This window comes from Solanum stenotomum, chromosome 3 (assembly GCF_019186545.1).
Source record: "Solanum stenotomum isolate F172 chromosome 3, ASM1918654v1, whole genome shotgun sequence".
NCBI classification, from domain to species: domain Eukaryota; kingdom Viridiplantae; phylum Streptophyta; class Magnoliopsida; order Solanales; family Solanaceae; genus Solanum; species Solanum stenotomum.
In genome coordinates, this window is record NC_064284.1 from 16,159,194 (window position 1) to 16,177,692 (window position 18,499).

An 18,499-nucleotide genomic window follows, 5' to 3' on the forward strand; every position below is an offset into this window, starting at 1 on the left:
TTTGAAATTTAACGTTTGTGTAGTTAATATTTGTACTGTATCTGATGCTTATCACATTTGAGTTCAAAAACTTTGGAAAAATTTGCTTCCATTAATTGGAGAGATCAGGAATTTGATCACAAATGAATTGTCAAGTGGATTTTTACGAGCAGAAGTAATAGAGTGAGAGGCCTGAGAAGTAACTCTCAATGTTTTGCTTGGGTGTGGAAGAACTGGTAAACTTGAGGTGTTCCCTCCAATTTTGAAGTTCTCTATGGTGCTTAAGGAGGAGTCATACTCATATAATTGTGTTGATATGAGCTCAACTTACCTTCAGAATTGTTACATGGAGGATTTTCTCCCATGTATATATATATATATATATATTCTGGATTGGTATTGAGCGAGTTACTCTGCAAATTAAATGGCAAGACATATGTGATGAGAGCAAGAGGTTTGTCATTGGCCGTTTAAGTTGGTTAAATGATCCCATCAATACGAGTAAATTTTATCCAATCAGAAACCGAAGAGAGGTTAGAAGGAAGCAAATGTTTTTCCCCCTTTTTAGGGTCTTACAACTTGTCTACGGCTCAGGAATTTACTGGTCAAGCATTAGAGAAAGATTGGTAGTGATTGCCATTTTCTGTTTAGCTGAACCAACAAAAAGAACTACACCAGAACGTGCTGGAAAATTAGCGATTGTTGCTCTGAAACCATCTAATGTTGATGTTTTAATTAACAGTGTGTGTGCGTCATGAAGCTGTAGTATGAAGCCCAAGGGTGTGGCTTAGCGCCAATAAAGTGAGTGAAAAACCATGTGAGGTAAGGGTCCAAATTTTTTTTATGTAGAGAGAAAACACCAGTACATTTCTTTTCATCTTCCTAACTATTTGCTTTGGTGGGAGCCTGGAATGTAATAGTAGTTGAGGTGCCCATGCGATGGCGAGCTGGCACGGAAACCAATATAAAGATCAATCAATGTTTGGTGTCTTCCCTTGTTATCCTAGTATTTGTCTTTTTATAACCACAGAATATTTCGAAAACCAATAATATATAAGTACAAAAAGATGTATAGTATCCTGTCGCTTTTAAGTTTTTCAAAAGCCGTTTGGTTCGTACAAGTTTAGTGTAATTGTAGCTTATCTAAACTGTAAACAAAATATAATGTATATATAAAATAACCCCTAAAAGATATAAAAGAAGACGCTGCATTAGTTTCTCATTAACTCGTCAGTATGTGGAAACTAATTGGGTCATATCAGCTGGATCATCCACTTGCTTCTGTCACTACAAATTATTTCGTTAATCTTTAATTCCATCTATAATCAAAGGGACACAACTTTCAAGATAAGATTAACGCCCTTTAAGACTCGATTATCCTAACCTCGCACTTAATCTTCATTATTCGTAGTACTAGACTGTTACAATATATTTGCATGAAATTAACAAAGCTTTTATATTTCTCATCAATATAATTTATGATAACAAAAGTTGCAAATATATATGGTGTACAATAGATTAGTTTGGCGGAGGTATACTCAAGTACCTTTCATCAAAAGATAATTTACAATAGTATAATCATACAAAATATATATGAAATTAAAAGAAGAAAAATATACTCCCTATGTGAGGAAGGGCTTTAATTAATTATTTCTAGTAATATTTAATTCAAAGAGTAGTAGAACATTGAGCTCCTTGTCTAAAACTAAGCGGACCAGATGGCAAGGAAGATCCAAAAGGCATAATAGCAACACAATCAACATTAAACCTATACTTCCCAGAAACCCAAGTTCCAACTTTCCATCTCAACCTACCACTTCCTTTCAAATTCATAATCAATTTTCCAACACTTTGGTCACGTTGCACCTCATAACCAAAATAAGGATCCACCGGCAATCCATTCCCAATCAACAAAGCCGATAAAAAATTACTATCTTCATGCCCTTGATAAAATGGAGGAAGAGAAGTATGAAGAGTAATTTGTTGTCCTTTATAAGAAGCAAACACTTGCAATTCATCGTAGTAAATTCCAACTTTCTTATTCGGATTTTTTGATACGAGGGTGAGTTGAATAGACGAGTTAAGCAGTTGGCGTGGACCTGAGAGATTGAGTTGATAAATATCAGCTTCTCTTAGTGTGAAATTTGGTTTTGTAGGATGAAGTGTGAGGTAAAGAAGAAAGATGAATGATAGAATAGAGAGGGAAATTGTAGAGAAGCAAAAGAATAACTTCTTTTTTGGGAATAGTTTTTCTACTTTGAAGCCTTTTTCTTCACAATGTTTTGGGGATTTTACATCAATTGGAGACATCTGCCAAGCAAGAAAATAAAGAAAGGGCAAGTTTACAATGCTAAGGAAATGAAATGAAATGAAGAGGTTATTATTATATATATATATATATATACAAGTAGTGGTGTTAGAAGTAGAAGTTTATAATTATTGTCTTTTGGGTGCTTTTGAGTGGCTACTTTTGCATGGGATATTGACTAATTAAGTGCAGTGATATCAAAGGAAAGTAATATTTTTCCTTTATTTACCTTTTGGTGAAGTCATTAGGTTGTTCAGTTATTGAAAATGTTCACCTAGAGTTTTAAATTTACTTCTGTTGTTATCATTACTAAATTATTTAGTTCGTAGCTAATAGAATTTTTTGATAACTCATTGTGAAATTGAATAAGATGAACGACATACTTTGTTGTTTAGCTATATTTGTCTGACACTAATTTTCATTTTTTAATAGTGTATGTTGATTACTTTTAATTGAAAATCTATCTTAATTCTGCTTTAAATTGATGCTAATTTTTTATTTATTTATAGCATGATTAATAAAATGAGATGAAAATTATGGAAAATTGTATAATTAGGATTCAAGTTCTAGCAATCTTTTGGTATGTGTAAGCTTTTGATGGACAAAAATTACATACTATGTGATACTTACAATGATAGGAAAATAGTTTTTTCCAGTCTAAATTGAGATGGAGAGTGTCTAGTTTCACAGTATTTTAATTAGTGAGCTACTAGACTTACTGTTAAAAGATGTAAAATAAAAAAATTCTATATATATAACATACGTGCAATGCGTGATATAGAAGCCAATTGCCTTTCTGTAGGATAGGGTAGGGGGGCAGGAAAGTGAGATATTATTATTTTTGTATCGATGATGAATATGCATGCACTTTGTTATATATGGTGCATGCTTTTTAGCTTGAATCTTTTAGTATCATTTATCAAATTGATGGTTGATTTGGAAGAAATTGGGGATACTGGGATATATATATCTATGTGAGACGGAATCTTCATTACAACTTTTAGCATTATTGAAAAAAAAGAGGTAGCCTTTTTTTAAAGTGTGTAATGATTGCACTCATTAAAATGATAAACTATATGCCACAATGCCCTGACTTTGACTCCTCCTCAGGGCTACAAAGATTTTACTTTCATCATTTTAATTCGTTTGTACTAATTTCTTTTTAATCTATTTAAATATAATAAAAATATGTGACATAAAATAATTGAGAACACACGTAAAATATATTTTTTTCTTAAATTTGAGACAAAAGTATTTAATAAGAATATTTTATTCACGTGTTTAGGTACTCAATTGAACAACTATAATTTAAGTGTTTAAATGAAGTTTACAAAGACCGTTGATGGTTGATATAATTCGACAAAACAATATCAGGGAGTCCTGTCAAGGTAATAAGCACCAAAATTTCAATTAGGTAGCGGGGTTTTTGTTAATTAAATTATAGACATGCTTTTCCGTGTAAATCACTACATTGTATAAAGAAAATAAAGTCATAATATGGAAAAGCATTTCATTGATTGAGCTCTGGTCCATGGAAATTAAAAGTTGAAAAGAAGAGGAAGACATGAAGAATCTAATTAGAAATGGACTTTTTCCAAGTCCATGGGGGCAGGTTAGGGGTGGGTGTTCGGGCCATTTGGTTTGAATTTTTGAATTGAAGAAATTATAATCTAATTTCAATTCAAATAATCCCAAATTAGATTAATTTTTTTAAATTTGATTTTAGATTGACTTTTGAATTTATAGGGCAGATTATAACAATTAACAATCTCAACTCGCCTAATAGTTTGCTCTGTTGTATAGTTTCCTACTATTAACAAGGATTGAGGTTACTTTGCTCGATTATGTTGTATATCAAACTTATTTGTTCATAGAATATTTTTCATTTTATCTAGATTAGTAGTTACAAACAATACAAGTCATAATTAGTTATTTCGATTTTCTATTAGGGACAATAATTATAACCTCAACTCTGTTTATTGGTTTGAGCAAAGATATAACTTATTTAAATTGAATATTCAAAATGAACAATCATAAAAATAAATATTTTCATGGAATCATGTGTATTCTATAATATATTATAAGTTGTCAATTTTAATCATTGTCATTGAGACTCATATCAATTCAAATTAATATTTAGATATAAATGTTACCTTTTTTTTTCCTCCTTTCAAATAAAGGAAAATGATTTAAATATTTCTATTTGGAATCATGATAAGTCTGATTTGTATTGATTGAATTATTTCTAATGGCATATTTACAATATATACGTGGTGATCAGTTGAACCTTTTGAAAATAAAATCGAAGGTCAATTTCTAATCCAAAAATTCATATCAAATACCTGAAAAGTTTAAACTTCAGATTGTACCAAACTCTGTCCACCCCTAGCCCCTAGGGCAAAAAAAATAATTAAAATTACACTATATATATATAAAATTAAAATTATTTTTTACGTATATATAAGAGATATTAAATATTTTTAATTAATTTTTTTATATGTTTACTTTTAATATTTCAAACTCTTTTAGTGAAAATAGTAGTAACTTCTACTCAATCGAGTTTATGGTGAAGAAAAAAGTTGCTTATATTATAGCTCATCATGTTACTTCTGCCTTAAGGAAACTTCCCACCCACCCTTTTGTTTTTTCTTCTCTTGTTTTCTTATTTAAGGGTCAATTTGCAATTTTGCTACGTAGACATTTGAATATTAACACAAGGAATATATTAGTATAGTCTTACGAGTAAGATCTTGAGTTATCACCACTAGAAAGAAAAACTAAAATACAAAAGATGTAGAGTAGCTAGTAAGCAATTGAAATAATGTTGTTTATAGTTAAAAGTGTGCCATCCTTAATTTGAAAACAGCGGGTAGCTAATTGATTGCTTTTAATTACTAGTAGTATTGTTTTTTTGATTAATTCAGTTATGGAGGTCTTTCAGATAAAGTTGAGTTTTAGTGTAGCCCATCATCATTACTCTTTTGTAACAAGTGAAACTTTCTCTTTGCCATCTCATTTTACTTTGATAAAGACAGGGGACAGGTCCACTGATATTATATTGCCCTCAACTTTGTGTTTTGCTTTATGCCTAGTTTCTTCATCATGCCCAGGTTGTGTGTGTCAAAATGTCAATCTCTTACTATTTCTTTTTGTTTCTCATTTCTCTTGTGCAAAATTTCACGCAACTCTTTTCCCTCCCCTGTTCCATTTACATCTCAGGACAAGGGTTTACTCGATTATTAAGAAATATCTTTCTTATTTATGATTTCTTAAGAGACGTGTAAAAGAGAAATTGAACAAGTAATATGGGAAGGAGAAGTAACACTACACAGTTACTCCCTCTGTTTATTTTTTTTTTGTCCAGTATTGACTTGACACACGTTTTAAGGAATAACAAATAGAGATAATTTTACTATATCTACCTTTGAATATAATATATTATATGCTTCGAGAAATGACTATAGTTAATAATAAGGTCTTGATCTAGATGAGTGAACGAGTAAAAGTAGACGGAGGAAGTAGGGAAAAACTATTGAGTATATCATAAACATTTTAATAATAGACAACATCCATATCAACTTTTGCAGGCAATAAAGCAGAGGGTATTAGGCTGCACTCATATGGCAGGATATGAAACCGGGAATCTAGTTGTTGTCAAGCTTTTGTAGTTTTTGGTTTATCAGGTATCAACATCCATGGCCCATTTCTTTTTACCATAATTTAAGGCCACTCAAGCTCTTAGCTCCCCCTCTTTTTCTTTTTTACTTTCCTTCCTCTTAAATGCTACTAACTGTTTTTTTCCCCCTTTTTTCAACTCAGGCTTGTACTTGCTGCCTTACTTTGTTTTTGTTTCTTGGAAGTCCTCTTTCTAGAGAGAACTCGAGCATGCCACGTTTAGTAGAATGATCGAGACCATGGAAACGGTTAACATTCTATACACATTGATATTTGTCACTGTAACAAACACTCCTATGCTAAAGCATGGGTAAAACAGAAATGGAAAGAAAGACTCGGAGAGCCTCAGAGAGTGTGAAGAAGACTGGCAGTATGCATTACTTTGATCATGACTCATGAGAAAGAAACAATTACTTGACTATATATGCAACAACAAATGTCTTCTATAAACAGAAACGAAAATAAAAACCAGAAAATCTCTGTTAAAAGTCTGTACATAGGCCTAGAACTAGTCGTGGTATGATCGAGATAAGTACAACAAAAAGACTCCAATAATTTACAAACCGGAAAAAGGATTTGATCATCTCACCAACTATAACAAGAGAGGTGAATTGATCCTAGTCATGAATATAAAAATTCGTATTTGGACGTTTCTAACCTATATGTTAACTGAGAGATGTCCCATACGTATTTGACATCGCAAACAAAAGGCAGGGCTGCCCTCCTTCACAAAAATGTAGAGAATTCCTCACTAGATTGTAAGTGAGTGACCTTAGCATCATAAACACTTGGTCATCCTCTTGTTCGTTCCTCGACCTTTGGAAGGACAGAATCACAAGTCGTTTGACACCACTTATATTTTTTCTGCTTCCTCCTTTCGTTGGATGAATTCGTGATCCTATATTGCGAATCTGCCTATGAGTTACCTGGCGAAGACTCACTAGGAACATGACGAACAAACTGTCCTTTAACTCTGGGACGCTGTTCAGCGAGTTTTTTCCTGCTTTCGTATCGTACCTGAGAGCAAATCACAAAAGAAAATGATTGATGAGCAATGACAGAACAATCCATTGAAAGTAAAATATGTTTGCTCTAAAATGATCATTCATAAATTGGCCAGTGGACTTTAACAACTGTTATTAAAAATTAGTTCTATTTATCTGGCTTTGCTGTTTACCAGTGTGTCTTGTTGATATCTTATTTGCCTTTCCACTGGTTAATTTAGAGGGGAAATGTTATGCCTTACAGGATCTTTTGTTCTTTAGTGAGAATTTTCAAGATGAATCTGCCACCAGTTAATTTCAAGGTGAAGATAATGATACGTCAAATACAGACGAGCTTTTGATAGAAAAATTATGGAGCTGACATATACCTTCTTTTCAAAGCATCTCTCTTTCCGCTTCATGCGAAATTTTGTAAGAGCTGCTTCTCTTTGAGATCGATGAGAGTTCCCATCAGGAGTGTGAAGGCTTTCTTCTTTCCTATACTCTGCCGGTGTTCCGCCTAGTGGAAGTGAGATGTTTCCACTGCTTCCATAACTCAGATGAACATGGTTTAGATCACCATTGCAGCAAATGCTATTTATAGTTTGATCAGTTGCAGAGGGAAAACGTTCACAATCAGTTGTAGGTTCAGATATGTGCCCTCTCTTACCCTCATTGTAAGCTGTCGAATCACTGTTGTTTTGATCACTCTGTGAGTGCAATTTCTGAGAGCTCCTACTTTCACAATTTAACGCAAGGAATGGATTCGCCTGATAGGAAGATTCCTGAGGGGTAGCCGAACCTGGACTCTGCAATGGCGAAATGCCAGATGGCATGCGAAGAATTGGAGCAATCATGGAGCTGTAAGCACTGCTTGGTCCCTCAAATCTGATGCCTCTCACTGGTATAGGGAGTGGCGTCACTCTCTGCTGTGGAGAAGGAAGTCCAATTTCAGCTGGTCCTGGTTCACCGTAGTTAGGAAGGGCAACACTTTGAGGTCTAGTAATCGGACCACGCGTGTCCGAGTTGTAATCAATTGCATGGCCACAAAACTGCTTATCAGAATCAGTTTCATATTCCTGTAGATTATAAGTCCTAGACGACGTTGACTGTCCAGACTGCATTGCCCTGTTCACATACCTGCAGGAGCATTTTCCTTATCATTAGATGCAAAACTTCATTGGTTTGAAAAGGGTGCATCAGAATAACACAGATCATCTTATAGAATTCAGAACGACACTCCCACTGTATAATCTTAGATAATAAAGTTTCACAAGTTAGAAGACTCAAATTCAAGGATGAAATGCCTCAAGTAACTCGCCTTACAACCAAGTTATTTCAGGATTCTATTTTTAGTTCTGTTATCTTGATAGATCTCACATCTTACAGGTAGACAAATGAAAAATAATTTATTGTCGTTGTATTTCATTCTCTCAAAATTTTCATGTGTTGGTAGTGAGGCTTTCAACAATTCAAAATACAAAGATGGAGGCACTTCCCTATTCATCACTTTATTCTAAAATTAATGCTGCATCAAACCATGTAAAAGAATAGATTAGAAACTGAAAACTTACCGCGTGAAGGCTGAAGCATCAGAATGGTTCAATCTGCGCTTCTCATTTGTAAACTGATTTACCGAACCACTTGGATGGGACCTTGTCAATGAAAGATCCAGTAACGGAGAAGAATCACCCTTGTTAATCCTAGTGTCGGAACCAGAACTTTTGGAATTACATTTGAGGTAATTATCAAATGCTCCAATCAAGTCAATTGCTTGTTTAGTTGGAGGACCAGGATGTTCATCAGAAGTTTGACCAATTGTACGCCCATGACCCCAGTTATCATCAGAATTTATATCTTCTCCCCTGGTCATTGCATTTGCATTTGTTATGGGAGCTGCACCAATTTGTGTGACAGAAAACGTTAGAAGTTCAGAACCAGTACACGTACTCCTAACTGATCTTTTCATTCCAAGTGACACTACTTAAAGAAATCAACAGACCGGACCTGCTTTCAGAATCATAAGATGGTCAGAAGAATTTTACCTCTAGCATCATTCTCGGAAATTCTCAATCTATTGTTTGCTTCATGAAGTAGTTCCTTCACCAAATCTGCAGCATTTGGAGGAGATGCATCCCTATTTGGTTGAACAGATTCCGGTAAGTTTTCTGCATTCTCTTCTTCATTCTCCAACTCTGGCTTTGTGCAGGAGCTCTACATAACAGAAAAAGCGGTTACAGATCTCACTTGCTAGAAACTATAAAGCAGACATCTCATAAAGAATTTCATCTATTGGAAACTAAACGAACATTTTCACACAAATAAAACATTTTTTGTCCAAAAAGAATTTCATGAAGGGTAATATATATTACCTGAGCATCACTTCCTTTCTCAATGCATTCCCGGTTTCTCTGAACACAAGCCTTATAACCGCTTGAATGGTTGCTGCAAGCATTGTTTTCAGCTGTGACCTCAACTTTTTGTTGTGCAACACTTTCAGCAACAGGCCCCTGGGAACCACTTGCCTGATAGGACAAAATAGTTAATATGTAGTTGATAGGCGCAAAGTTCAGATAGGATGTTTAAGAAAACAAATGAAACAAGTTAGGATAATGCTTACAGCTCGTCTCCTCCAGACATGCTGCCACAGGTTCTTTAATTCATTCTTCCTAACTGGCTTGACAAGAAAGTCTGCTGCACCTCTCAGCATGCATCTATAAACCGTACTAACAGAGTCGTTTGAGGACATCACTGTAGATTAAAAAGAAGTTCTATTATGAGTAAATTGACATGCTGACCAACATTTTCTGCAACAATAGCTGGATGAAGGAAGCAACATACTTATTACAGGAATGTTCTTGCAAATATCGTGTTCCATAATCAAGGAAAGAAAAGCATATCCAGAAATTGATGGCAGGTCAACTTCTGTCAAGATGAGGTCAACATTGTGAGGTCTGCCTTTCAACAACTCCCATGCCTTTAGACCATCAGAAACTGCAGCGACTGCACAAACAAAATGTTTAAAACCTCAAAATCCTAACAAAGGAAACAGGTCTTGATTACATAATTTGTTTTCCTCCCTTCAGTATGTCTCATGCATTGCTGAAGCAGGGATGGAGAGTAAATTGCTTATCATCACAACCAAAGGATTCAAAGGCCCATTATATATATATATTTTCGTTTTGATATGTCAGAATATCAGAAGCAGATCAAATGTTCTAATTATTCCTTCCTTTCTTTATTCTTTCCCATACGAGAAGATAAGAAGTCGGTTATAAAATTGTACCCATAAAGTTCAGCAACATATCCTCAATTTACCAAACTGTTAGGTCATGGACATGGATCTCCATCAATAAAAATTGCTAGAATGTCCAATTCTATCTTCTCCCATTTCATTCTTATGCTTAAAAAGACTCATTCATTAACAATAAAGTGTTCCACAGTAATTACCACTTTCAAATAAGCAGACTGTACTCCAAAAATGGTTGTTATTAACAGGAAAAAGATGTAATTTCCAGGGTTATGCTACCAATCAACTACACCGTCAGCTCTATTCAGGTTCATTTCATTCTAATACTACATATTTTGTCTTTTACAGAAAATTAGAGATTCTATAATTTCAAGATGTGATACAAAAGAAATTTCTTAAGTAAACCAACTTCAAATCCAAAATCCTGAATATTAGAGTAATCTTAACCCTCAATTGAAAAGAATCCGAACATATATATTCCGAAAATCTAGCCGGATTAGTAAATCTACCTGAAATTTCCAAACTCAAACTTAATTCTTCAATACTCTGCCTAACTTTGTCCTAAATGGGGAGAAACATACAAGCAAAGCCCCAATTTCCCAGTAGTCGGAAAAATTTAACACTAGAACTGACAAAAACAGATCCTCATTGCAATTTATCAAGAAAACTATCACGCAATTCCAATATTATTCGAATCAACACATTTACCAGCTTGAATAACTCAAACCCAATTCAAAGTTTCAATCTTTTTACACCCCAATTAGACAGAAAATCACTATTAAGCCACAACAAACTAGCAAACTCAAAAAGGGGAAATTCAAAGAAACTGCTGCAATTTCAGAAAAAAAGCGAAACACTAACCTCTGTAACTGCATTTCCTAAGAAGAGCAGCAACAATCTGTCTTGTAGAATCATCTGATTCCACCAACAAAACTCTAAAAACCATTTTAGGCAAAAATCTTTCCCATTTCAAGACTGAAGAAGATGCTGCTGCAACAGCAGCTCCAGCCCCTGTTTCCTTCATATCTCCACCAGCCTCTGTTTCAATAACCATATCTCCCCCTCCTATAACCTCCAAATCACCTTCACTACTCACAACTACCTCACCCATTTCTTCGATTCCTACTTATGTTTCACCAAAAAAAAAATCCTCGTACTTTATCCAAGTGGAGGAGAAACAAAAAGAATAGTAAAAAAGCACTATCTTTGGTGAAGCTATAATAAGTCGTCTTACAAAACTAAAAAAAAATAAAAATATCTCAACTCTTTACCACTACTAAATATCTTGAAAAAAAATAAAATTAGTGGAAGAATTTGATCCAACGATAGCAAATCATTTTTTATTATCTAAAAATATCTAGAAGAGGGTCATGTGTATGGCTCAAATTGGCCACGTTGAAACCTGCATCAAAAAGTAAGGGCCCATTGGCCAGCCACTGGTTTTCTTTTTTGAAAAAAAATTGAATTGGTTGGTTTGCATTTGGTGGTCCTCATTTTACTCTTACTATACTATTTGCTTAAAGAATTAGATTTTTTTCGAGATATTTGTTTAAGTAGGTCCCATATTATGTAGATATTTTTAGTTAGAAAAATGTAGTAATAAATTTGTGTTTAGTATATTTAATGTTTAATGGATAGGACATCGACACGTGGATAGTCCACTTTTAGATCTTTTTATTTGTGGTTTTGAAGTTGTCAAATGCCATCTTTTCATACGATAAAATTAAACAACTCTTTTTTCCAGCTGTGACGAGTGGAGAAGAGAGTGTTTGAGAATAAAGTAATTTTATTTAGTACATAAAAGTCTTGATCAAAAGTATAGTCCGTAACGTATTTATTCTTAATCAGATATTTGGTTTTTAAAATTTTGATATAAAGAAGCCTGAAATAGAAAGTTTTAATAGGTCATATGTAATGTAAATTTGAATTAGTTAATATCAAGATACCGAGTAAAAAATAAAAAAGACTTAACGAGCTAATGGAGGTGTAATTAGTTTGGGAATCGCATAATATAAAGAAGGTTCTCGGATTCGTGGTTATTATTAGTGGCGGATATTAATTCATCAATTAATTACGAGACTGCCCTTTTGGCTGTTTGCGTGTCACGGTGTCAGCATTGTTTATGGCACTTTTTCATGTTTTTTGTTTTTTTTCTGGAGAAATATCTTTGGTGGCATTATGAATTTAACTTGATTGCCAGTTAGTTATTCTATTTTTTGTTCATTTTTATTTGTTCAAATGTGTTAAACATATTTTTTTTCCTTCATATTTTACCCTCAATACTAATTATTTATTTTTAAATTATAATACTCCGTATAAGATTTAAGACTATATATCAATTAATATAAATATTAATCATTACTATATTTAAGAGCATGCAAAATTTTAAATGAACACGTTAAAGTAACAAAGGGAGTATCATTTTTATCAAATGAAGGTAGAAATAACATTTATCAAGAAATGTATAAATAGTTTCTTCACTATTAGTACATAAAATTTAAATTTTAAAGGTTAGACTACTACTTATACCTAAAACTAGGATAGAATTATAGCTCCAATTCTGAACTATCGTACACTTAGCCATCGTTTGTTTGTTAGTTAGGCAGAGAGTTGACATATGTTAATTAAGGCTAGTATAACTATCTAATATCATATTTGGTGATTTTTTTAGTTATTTTATATAGAATTCAACTCATTAAGTACATTATTATTTAGTTACATTTTCAACCCTACGTAACTAAATTTATTTTTTAATATATGAATTTTAATTTTGTAAAATTAATTTACATATTATCAATCTGTTTGACTCTAATCAACAATCAAACAATCTGAAAATTGCATAATAGGTGAAAACACACAAAATTATAGTTCGTATATTTGTATTATTTAGAAAAGAAATATATTTGTCAAATACTTTAATTGTGGATGTGAATAGATTTCTAAATTAGACAGATGATCCAGGTAGACTGAAATTCGTCTTCTTTTGGGACACAAGAATCGTAAAAATATCTTTGAAGATTTTTAATTTAGTGGTGGACATTGATTTTACTTTTTTCTCTTTTTTCTTTTTGAGTTTTCATGTGTTAGATATTTTGTATGACATTTTTAAAAAAGTGCACTCCTTGGAAGCCATCAAACCTTATCCAATAAGAGAATTTTAGCCTTTTCTTTCCTTCACAATTGGGACACTACTTTTTATACATTTATGGTGGCTATAGGCAGGGTAAGGGTCTCTGTCATTTTCAAACCATATTTATGTGTCGTTTTTTGAATTTTAAAATTTAAATAAATTTAATTTTATTGTAACTTTTTTATATTAAGAAGTTGTATATATTTTGAAAGTATTATTTTCAAAATTCAATACATATAAAAAAGAGAAATTTTCAAAAATATACAAATTTTGAAAATATTTACTTTAGTAGCCCAATATACTATATTGTACAACATTATTATAGCTGGAAAAAAGAAAATTACTATATATAATGTATCAATCTCGTATAAAATATATAATAATGTATAAAAAGTGTTTATACACGAATATGAATCAAATCATATATTTATACACAAAGTATGGGGAGATACATGGTGTAAATATTTTTTAAATTAGACATATAGCGTAATTCCCACCACCCCCAATAAAAAAATATATTAAAAATAAAATTATTGTTTTGAAGTAAATTAAAATTTTCAACTCCCATCATTTATTATGAGGAAATATGTGGTAACCTCAATCAACCCAAAAAAGAAGTGGATCAAGCTGTGCCATAAAATAAGTAGGCGTTTGGTCATGCGATACCATATTACGATATGAAATCGTGAAATGGAACCTATGTTTGGACATGTGATTTCACGCTGATTTCATCTCATGATTTCATATCATGAAATGAAATTTCATATTCTCCAAAAATCAATTCCATTTCATGATTTGAGATTTTTTAAATACAAAAATTGATCCATAAGTAGAGCTGTCAATATGGTAGGCCCGTTGGACTGGCCTGGCCTAATCTGTGATTTGATAGGGATGGGCTACGATTTTTAGTGCCCACTTAAGAAAATGACTTTTTAGCCCGGCCTGAATAAGCATGCCGATTTGTGGAGCTTGAGAAGTATGGATAGGGCCAGTCCGTGGGCCAAATAAAAATAAAATAGAGTATTAAAAATAACAAGAGTCTAAACTCAAAATCTATTTAAAGTTTGAAATTTAAATACAAATTATGTTTATAAATTATGTACTACATAAAAAAAATCCCTAGAATTTCTAGGGAATCACAACATAGGCCATAGCCCATGGAATACTGTCATAGTTTTTGTGTTTTATTATGATCATTGGAAAACAATTAAGTTAATATTTCTATTTAGCTATTTATGCTTTTACTTGAAATCAAACTTAATAAATATTATAAAGATAATTTTATTTGTGTATTTGATTAACAAGTAGTAACACTAATACTATATAATATTGTCTTGTCGATATTTATGGTAATATTTTTAAATTATAATTTAGTTTAAAAAATTATAAAAAAATATACTTTTAAGATAAAAGGGTTGACCCGGCAAAGCCCGTAGCCCACATACTTGTGGGCTGGGCCGACCATTTTCTGGCCCATACAAAAAATGGGCTAGCCCGGCCTGACCCGTTAAATTTCAAAACATGTATGGGTTAGCCCGTATGCGGTGGGCTAGCCCATATTGACAGCTCTATCCACAAGTTTATAGTTTGTTAAAACAGCCCACATTTGTATCTGCTAACCATTTATTTCATGTAAATAAAATTAATAATCACATCATTACTTTTTAAAATTTATTATTCTCACCAACATAAAATTTATTATTACTTTAAATTTGGTGAATATAAATGATAAAGTAGGAATTGATTTGGTAAATATAAATAAGAACATAGAGGTTTTTTTTTGGTTTTTCATAATAAAAAAACTTCTCTTTGGGCTACATATGAAAATGTTTAAAGTAATTTTATATGAAAAATGACAAAATTGGTGATGTATGTTTGATAATCACTAGTTCCAATATGTTCGATTTTAGCACGAAATTAATGCACCAAAAATGTGTAATTGCACACAAGTGAAACAAGGCATGAACCATTATGATATTGACGAGTTTTTGGCAAAAATAATCCTTAAACTATGCCCCAAATTTAAACTACATCCTTAAAGCATCATTTTTAGCAGATAACATCCTTCAAGTACTTAAAAGTAACAATTTTCATCCTTCTACTTGAATTTATCAGAAAAGTAGAAAAGTAACAGATCCCACAAAAATTAAGTCATACCTTCGTAATTACTATTCTTAGATACGTCAAAAATACTATTGTGAACATTTTCGATAATTGAGTTTAGCATTATGTAAAATCTTTTAATTTGACAGTTTTTTTTTTCATTTATTTTCCATGTAATTTGATATTAAAAATATTATTAGTTGAAATATCTTTCTTCTCAATTGAATATGCTAGAAGCGGCGTTTGTTGGAGACTTCCGCTTCTAATAATGTAGAATGAAACTCAAATGCGAGACATAATAAATATTTTGATCACTTCAATATCAGATTGACCCAAAAACTTATTGATCTAAATACAGTTTGGCTTTGAAAAAGGTAAAGATAATTAAGCTCCAACTTTTTTCCATTATTAAATGAGAAAACGTGCAGATCATGTATCCTCACACCTTCCAAACATTTTTTGTTTCAGTAAGCAATGGTGTCTAAGATTTTTAATATTTTTTTTCATGAACTTCTTAGAGCAGTTAATTAAATTATGCAGGAAAACTATTGTTGATAGTCACGTGAGCTGCTCATGTTTTTGTAGGATCCTTTAGTTTTTTTACGATAGCTAATGGAAGGATGAAAATTGTTCACCTTTAAATACTTGAAGGATGTTTTCTGCTAAGAATGATACTTTAAGGATGTAGATTAAGTTTGGGGTATAGTTTAAGGATGTTTTTGGCCAAAAACTTTGATATTGACATACAAGTGAAAATTGTCATAGTTTGTAGTGTTACATAATTATTTGCGAGAATACCAAAGGAGTGATGAAATATTTATGGTCTACGATCATGAAAATATAGTTGCGAATGATATTGACCAACAAATGACTCAAAATGACAATGTTGGTTCGTCTTCTCGGTCATATGATCGAGAAATGCAAGTTCAATGTGAGGAGATTGTCTGTACTATGTGAGAGGATTATATTAAAGACTAGTACACTATAATTTATGTTCAATTTTTTTTATTGAATTAAAGTTTGATTAATTTAATTTAGATGAAACAATTACTTAAGTGGAGAACAAATAACTTTGTAAATAATTTATTATGCAATTTAGAATTTTTTGTTTATTCGGTAAGATTGAGTAAACAATTGGGGCTATTTTAATAGTTTTACAACTTATGATATTCTTATGTTTATGAGAAAATATATACAACACAAAAATTCTACATCACATGTCCAAACAAAACTTTAACTTCATCTCATTATTTCACATTATGATATCATATTAAGATTTCATATCGCATGGCCAAACGGCCCTAAGGACAAGCTTCATTAATGCTCAACAAAAAAAGAACGTACGAAAGAATCAATGGGAGGCGAGCAGTGGTGTCTCTGAAATTGGGTGACTGTTATGGTTAAATTGATTGTTTTGATAAAAATATTAAGGATATGTTTGGTATAAAAGGAAATATTTTTTACTTATTTTATAGTTTTCACTTGGTAAATTAGAAAATATTATCAGAAGAATATTTATATGTTAGGGAGGGGATAATGAACTTCAAGTGTTACTCATGAAATTTGTTTTTCTCATTTTTAAGAAACTATTTTCCTGAAAAATATTTTGACCAACCTAACATTAAAAATAAAAAAATACAAAAATATTTTCTTTCATACTATACACAACCTAAATGAGAATAAAATATTTTTTTATTAAAATATCTCATTTCCTAATTACTAGCATCCCTACATTCATTCATCAAATCCAATTTGGATATTTTAAGGAATTACCAGATATAACATAAAATTTCTCCACCTATTTTCTAATTACTAGCATTCCTACATTCATTCATCGAATCTAATTTGGATAGTATAAGAAATTACCAGATATAACATAAAATTTCTCCACCTATTCCTTCGAGCGGAGTCATTTTTCTTTTTTACCTGAAGTTACTTGACTTTGTTTTATGAGGCTTATATAAATATCTATACATACAAACGTGGTTAGGCAAAAAAAAAAAATAACACGTGGTTAGGTGAATTTGTTAACTCCTTTGGTACAAAGATCATGACCTTAAAATAAGGCCCTGTTGAGTTGAAAGAACATTTTGATATTATAATAAGATATTACAAGTTTTATTCTTCCCTTTTGTTTAGCCTAAAAAAGAAATCGAATTAGGCTGGTCCAGGAGCTTATTGTTCGACGTTCTTAACAAGTCTTTAGCGTTCAAAGGTTTACGGTAGTTTTCTCTATGCTTGTCACGTGTACGGTCAAATAATTTTCTATTTCAACAAAATTTTTATAATAAACCTTGCTTTAACTCATTTCCTCAAGCTAATTAAAATAAACGATTTGCTCATGACATAAAATATGAAACGGTAGGAATTTGGATTATTTTTGCTTATACTTGTAACCAAACGTCACCAAAATATCCAATTAGAGAATTAAGAGGAAATAACATCTTTTGAGTTTTGACCAGATCTCATATGTGTAAAAATGAATATTTGTTGTAAAAAGGCCACAATTTATAAGTGACCTATGAAATCAATTCTCTCGAAAATTAAGAATGGCTCAAATCATTGTATTTGGTTGGGAATTAATACTATTTTCGGCATTAGTATGTGAATGTGTTTTCATTGGAAAATTTAATGAAAGGATGGAACTAGGCAGAAATTCAACTTATTTGCGACCTAACTAATATTGAATAGTAGGGAAGGGAACGAACAAAAATATCTGTTTCATTGTTTTCAAAGGAGTTGAAGGGGGGAAAAGATAGATAGTATTTTATTTTGAGCCAACTTTTTCTCCTATTTTAGTTGGAAATTAGAGAAATGATGTTGACAATAGAGACATCTTTTAAATTCAGCCTTCCTTTGATTGGTTTAATTATATTTGATGGGAAGAAAATGCGGAGATAATAAGGTTTTAAAATCATGAGAGAGGAAAGAGAAAGAATTTAGTCTTTTGAAAACAATAGTCTGAAATAAAATAAGAGTAGTTTTTATACTTATTTTGACGAATATTCAAAGTTAAATGACTAAATTAAATTAGATAAAGTTACTGATATAAAAAACTATACGAAAAATTG

General features: G+C 31.9%; 2 protein-coding genes across 2 annotated transcripts; both read right to left on the reverse strand.

Annotated features, from left to right (window-relative positions):
- Window positions 1-1,477: 1,477 nt before the first annotated feature.
- Window positions 1,478-2,346, reverse strand: LOC125858523 (NDR1/HIN1-like protein 26). Its single transcript, XM_049538324.1, has one exon. It carries the CDS (start codon window positions 2,287-2,289, stop codon window positions 1,648-1,650), a length of 642 nt encoding a protein of 213 aa, XP_049394281.1. The 5' UTR covers window positions 2,290-2,346; the 3' UTR covers window positions 1,478-1,647.
- A 4,041-nt stretch (window positions 2,347-6,387) lies between these two features.
- LOC125858529 (two-component response regulator-like APRR5) lies at window positions 6,388-11,452 on the reverse strand. The gene is made up of 8 exons (XM_049538331.1): window positions 11,057-11,452; window positions 9,787-9,948; window positions 9,566-9,696; window positions 9,318-9,470; window positions 8,991-9,159; window positions 8,520-8,841; window positions 7,335-8,085; window positions 6,388-6,979 (listed from the first exon to the last, which is right to left on the reverse strand). The coding sequence occupies exons 1-8, from the start codon at window positions 11,304-11,306 to the stop codon at window positions 6,878-6,880; spliced, it is 2,040 nt and encodes a 679-aa protein (XP_049394288.1). The 5' UTR covers window positions 11,307-11,452; the 3' UTR covers window positions 6,388-6,877.
- Between the last annotated feature and the right edge of the window lie 7,047 nt (window positions 11,453-18,499).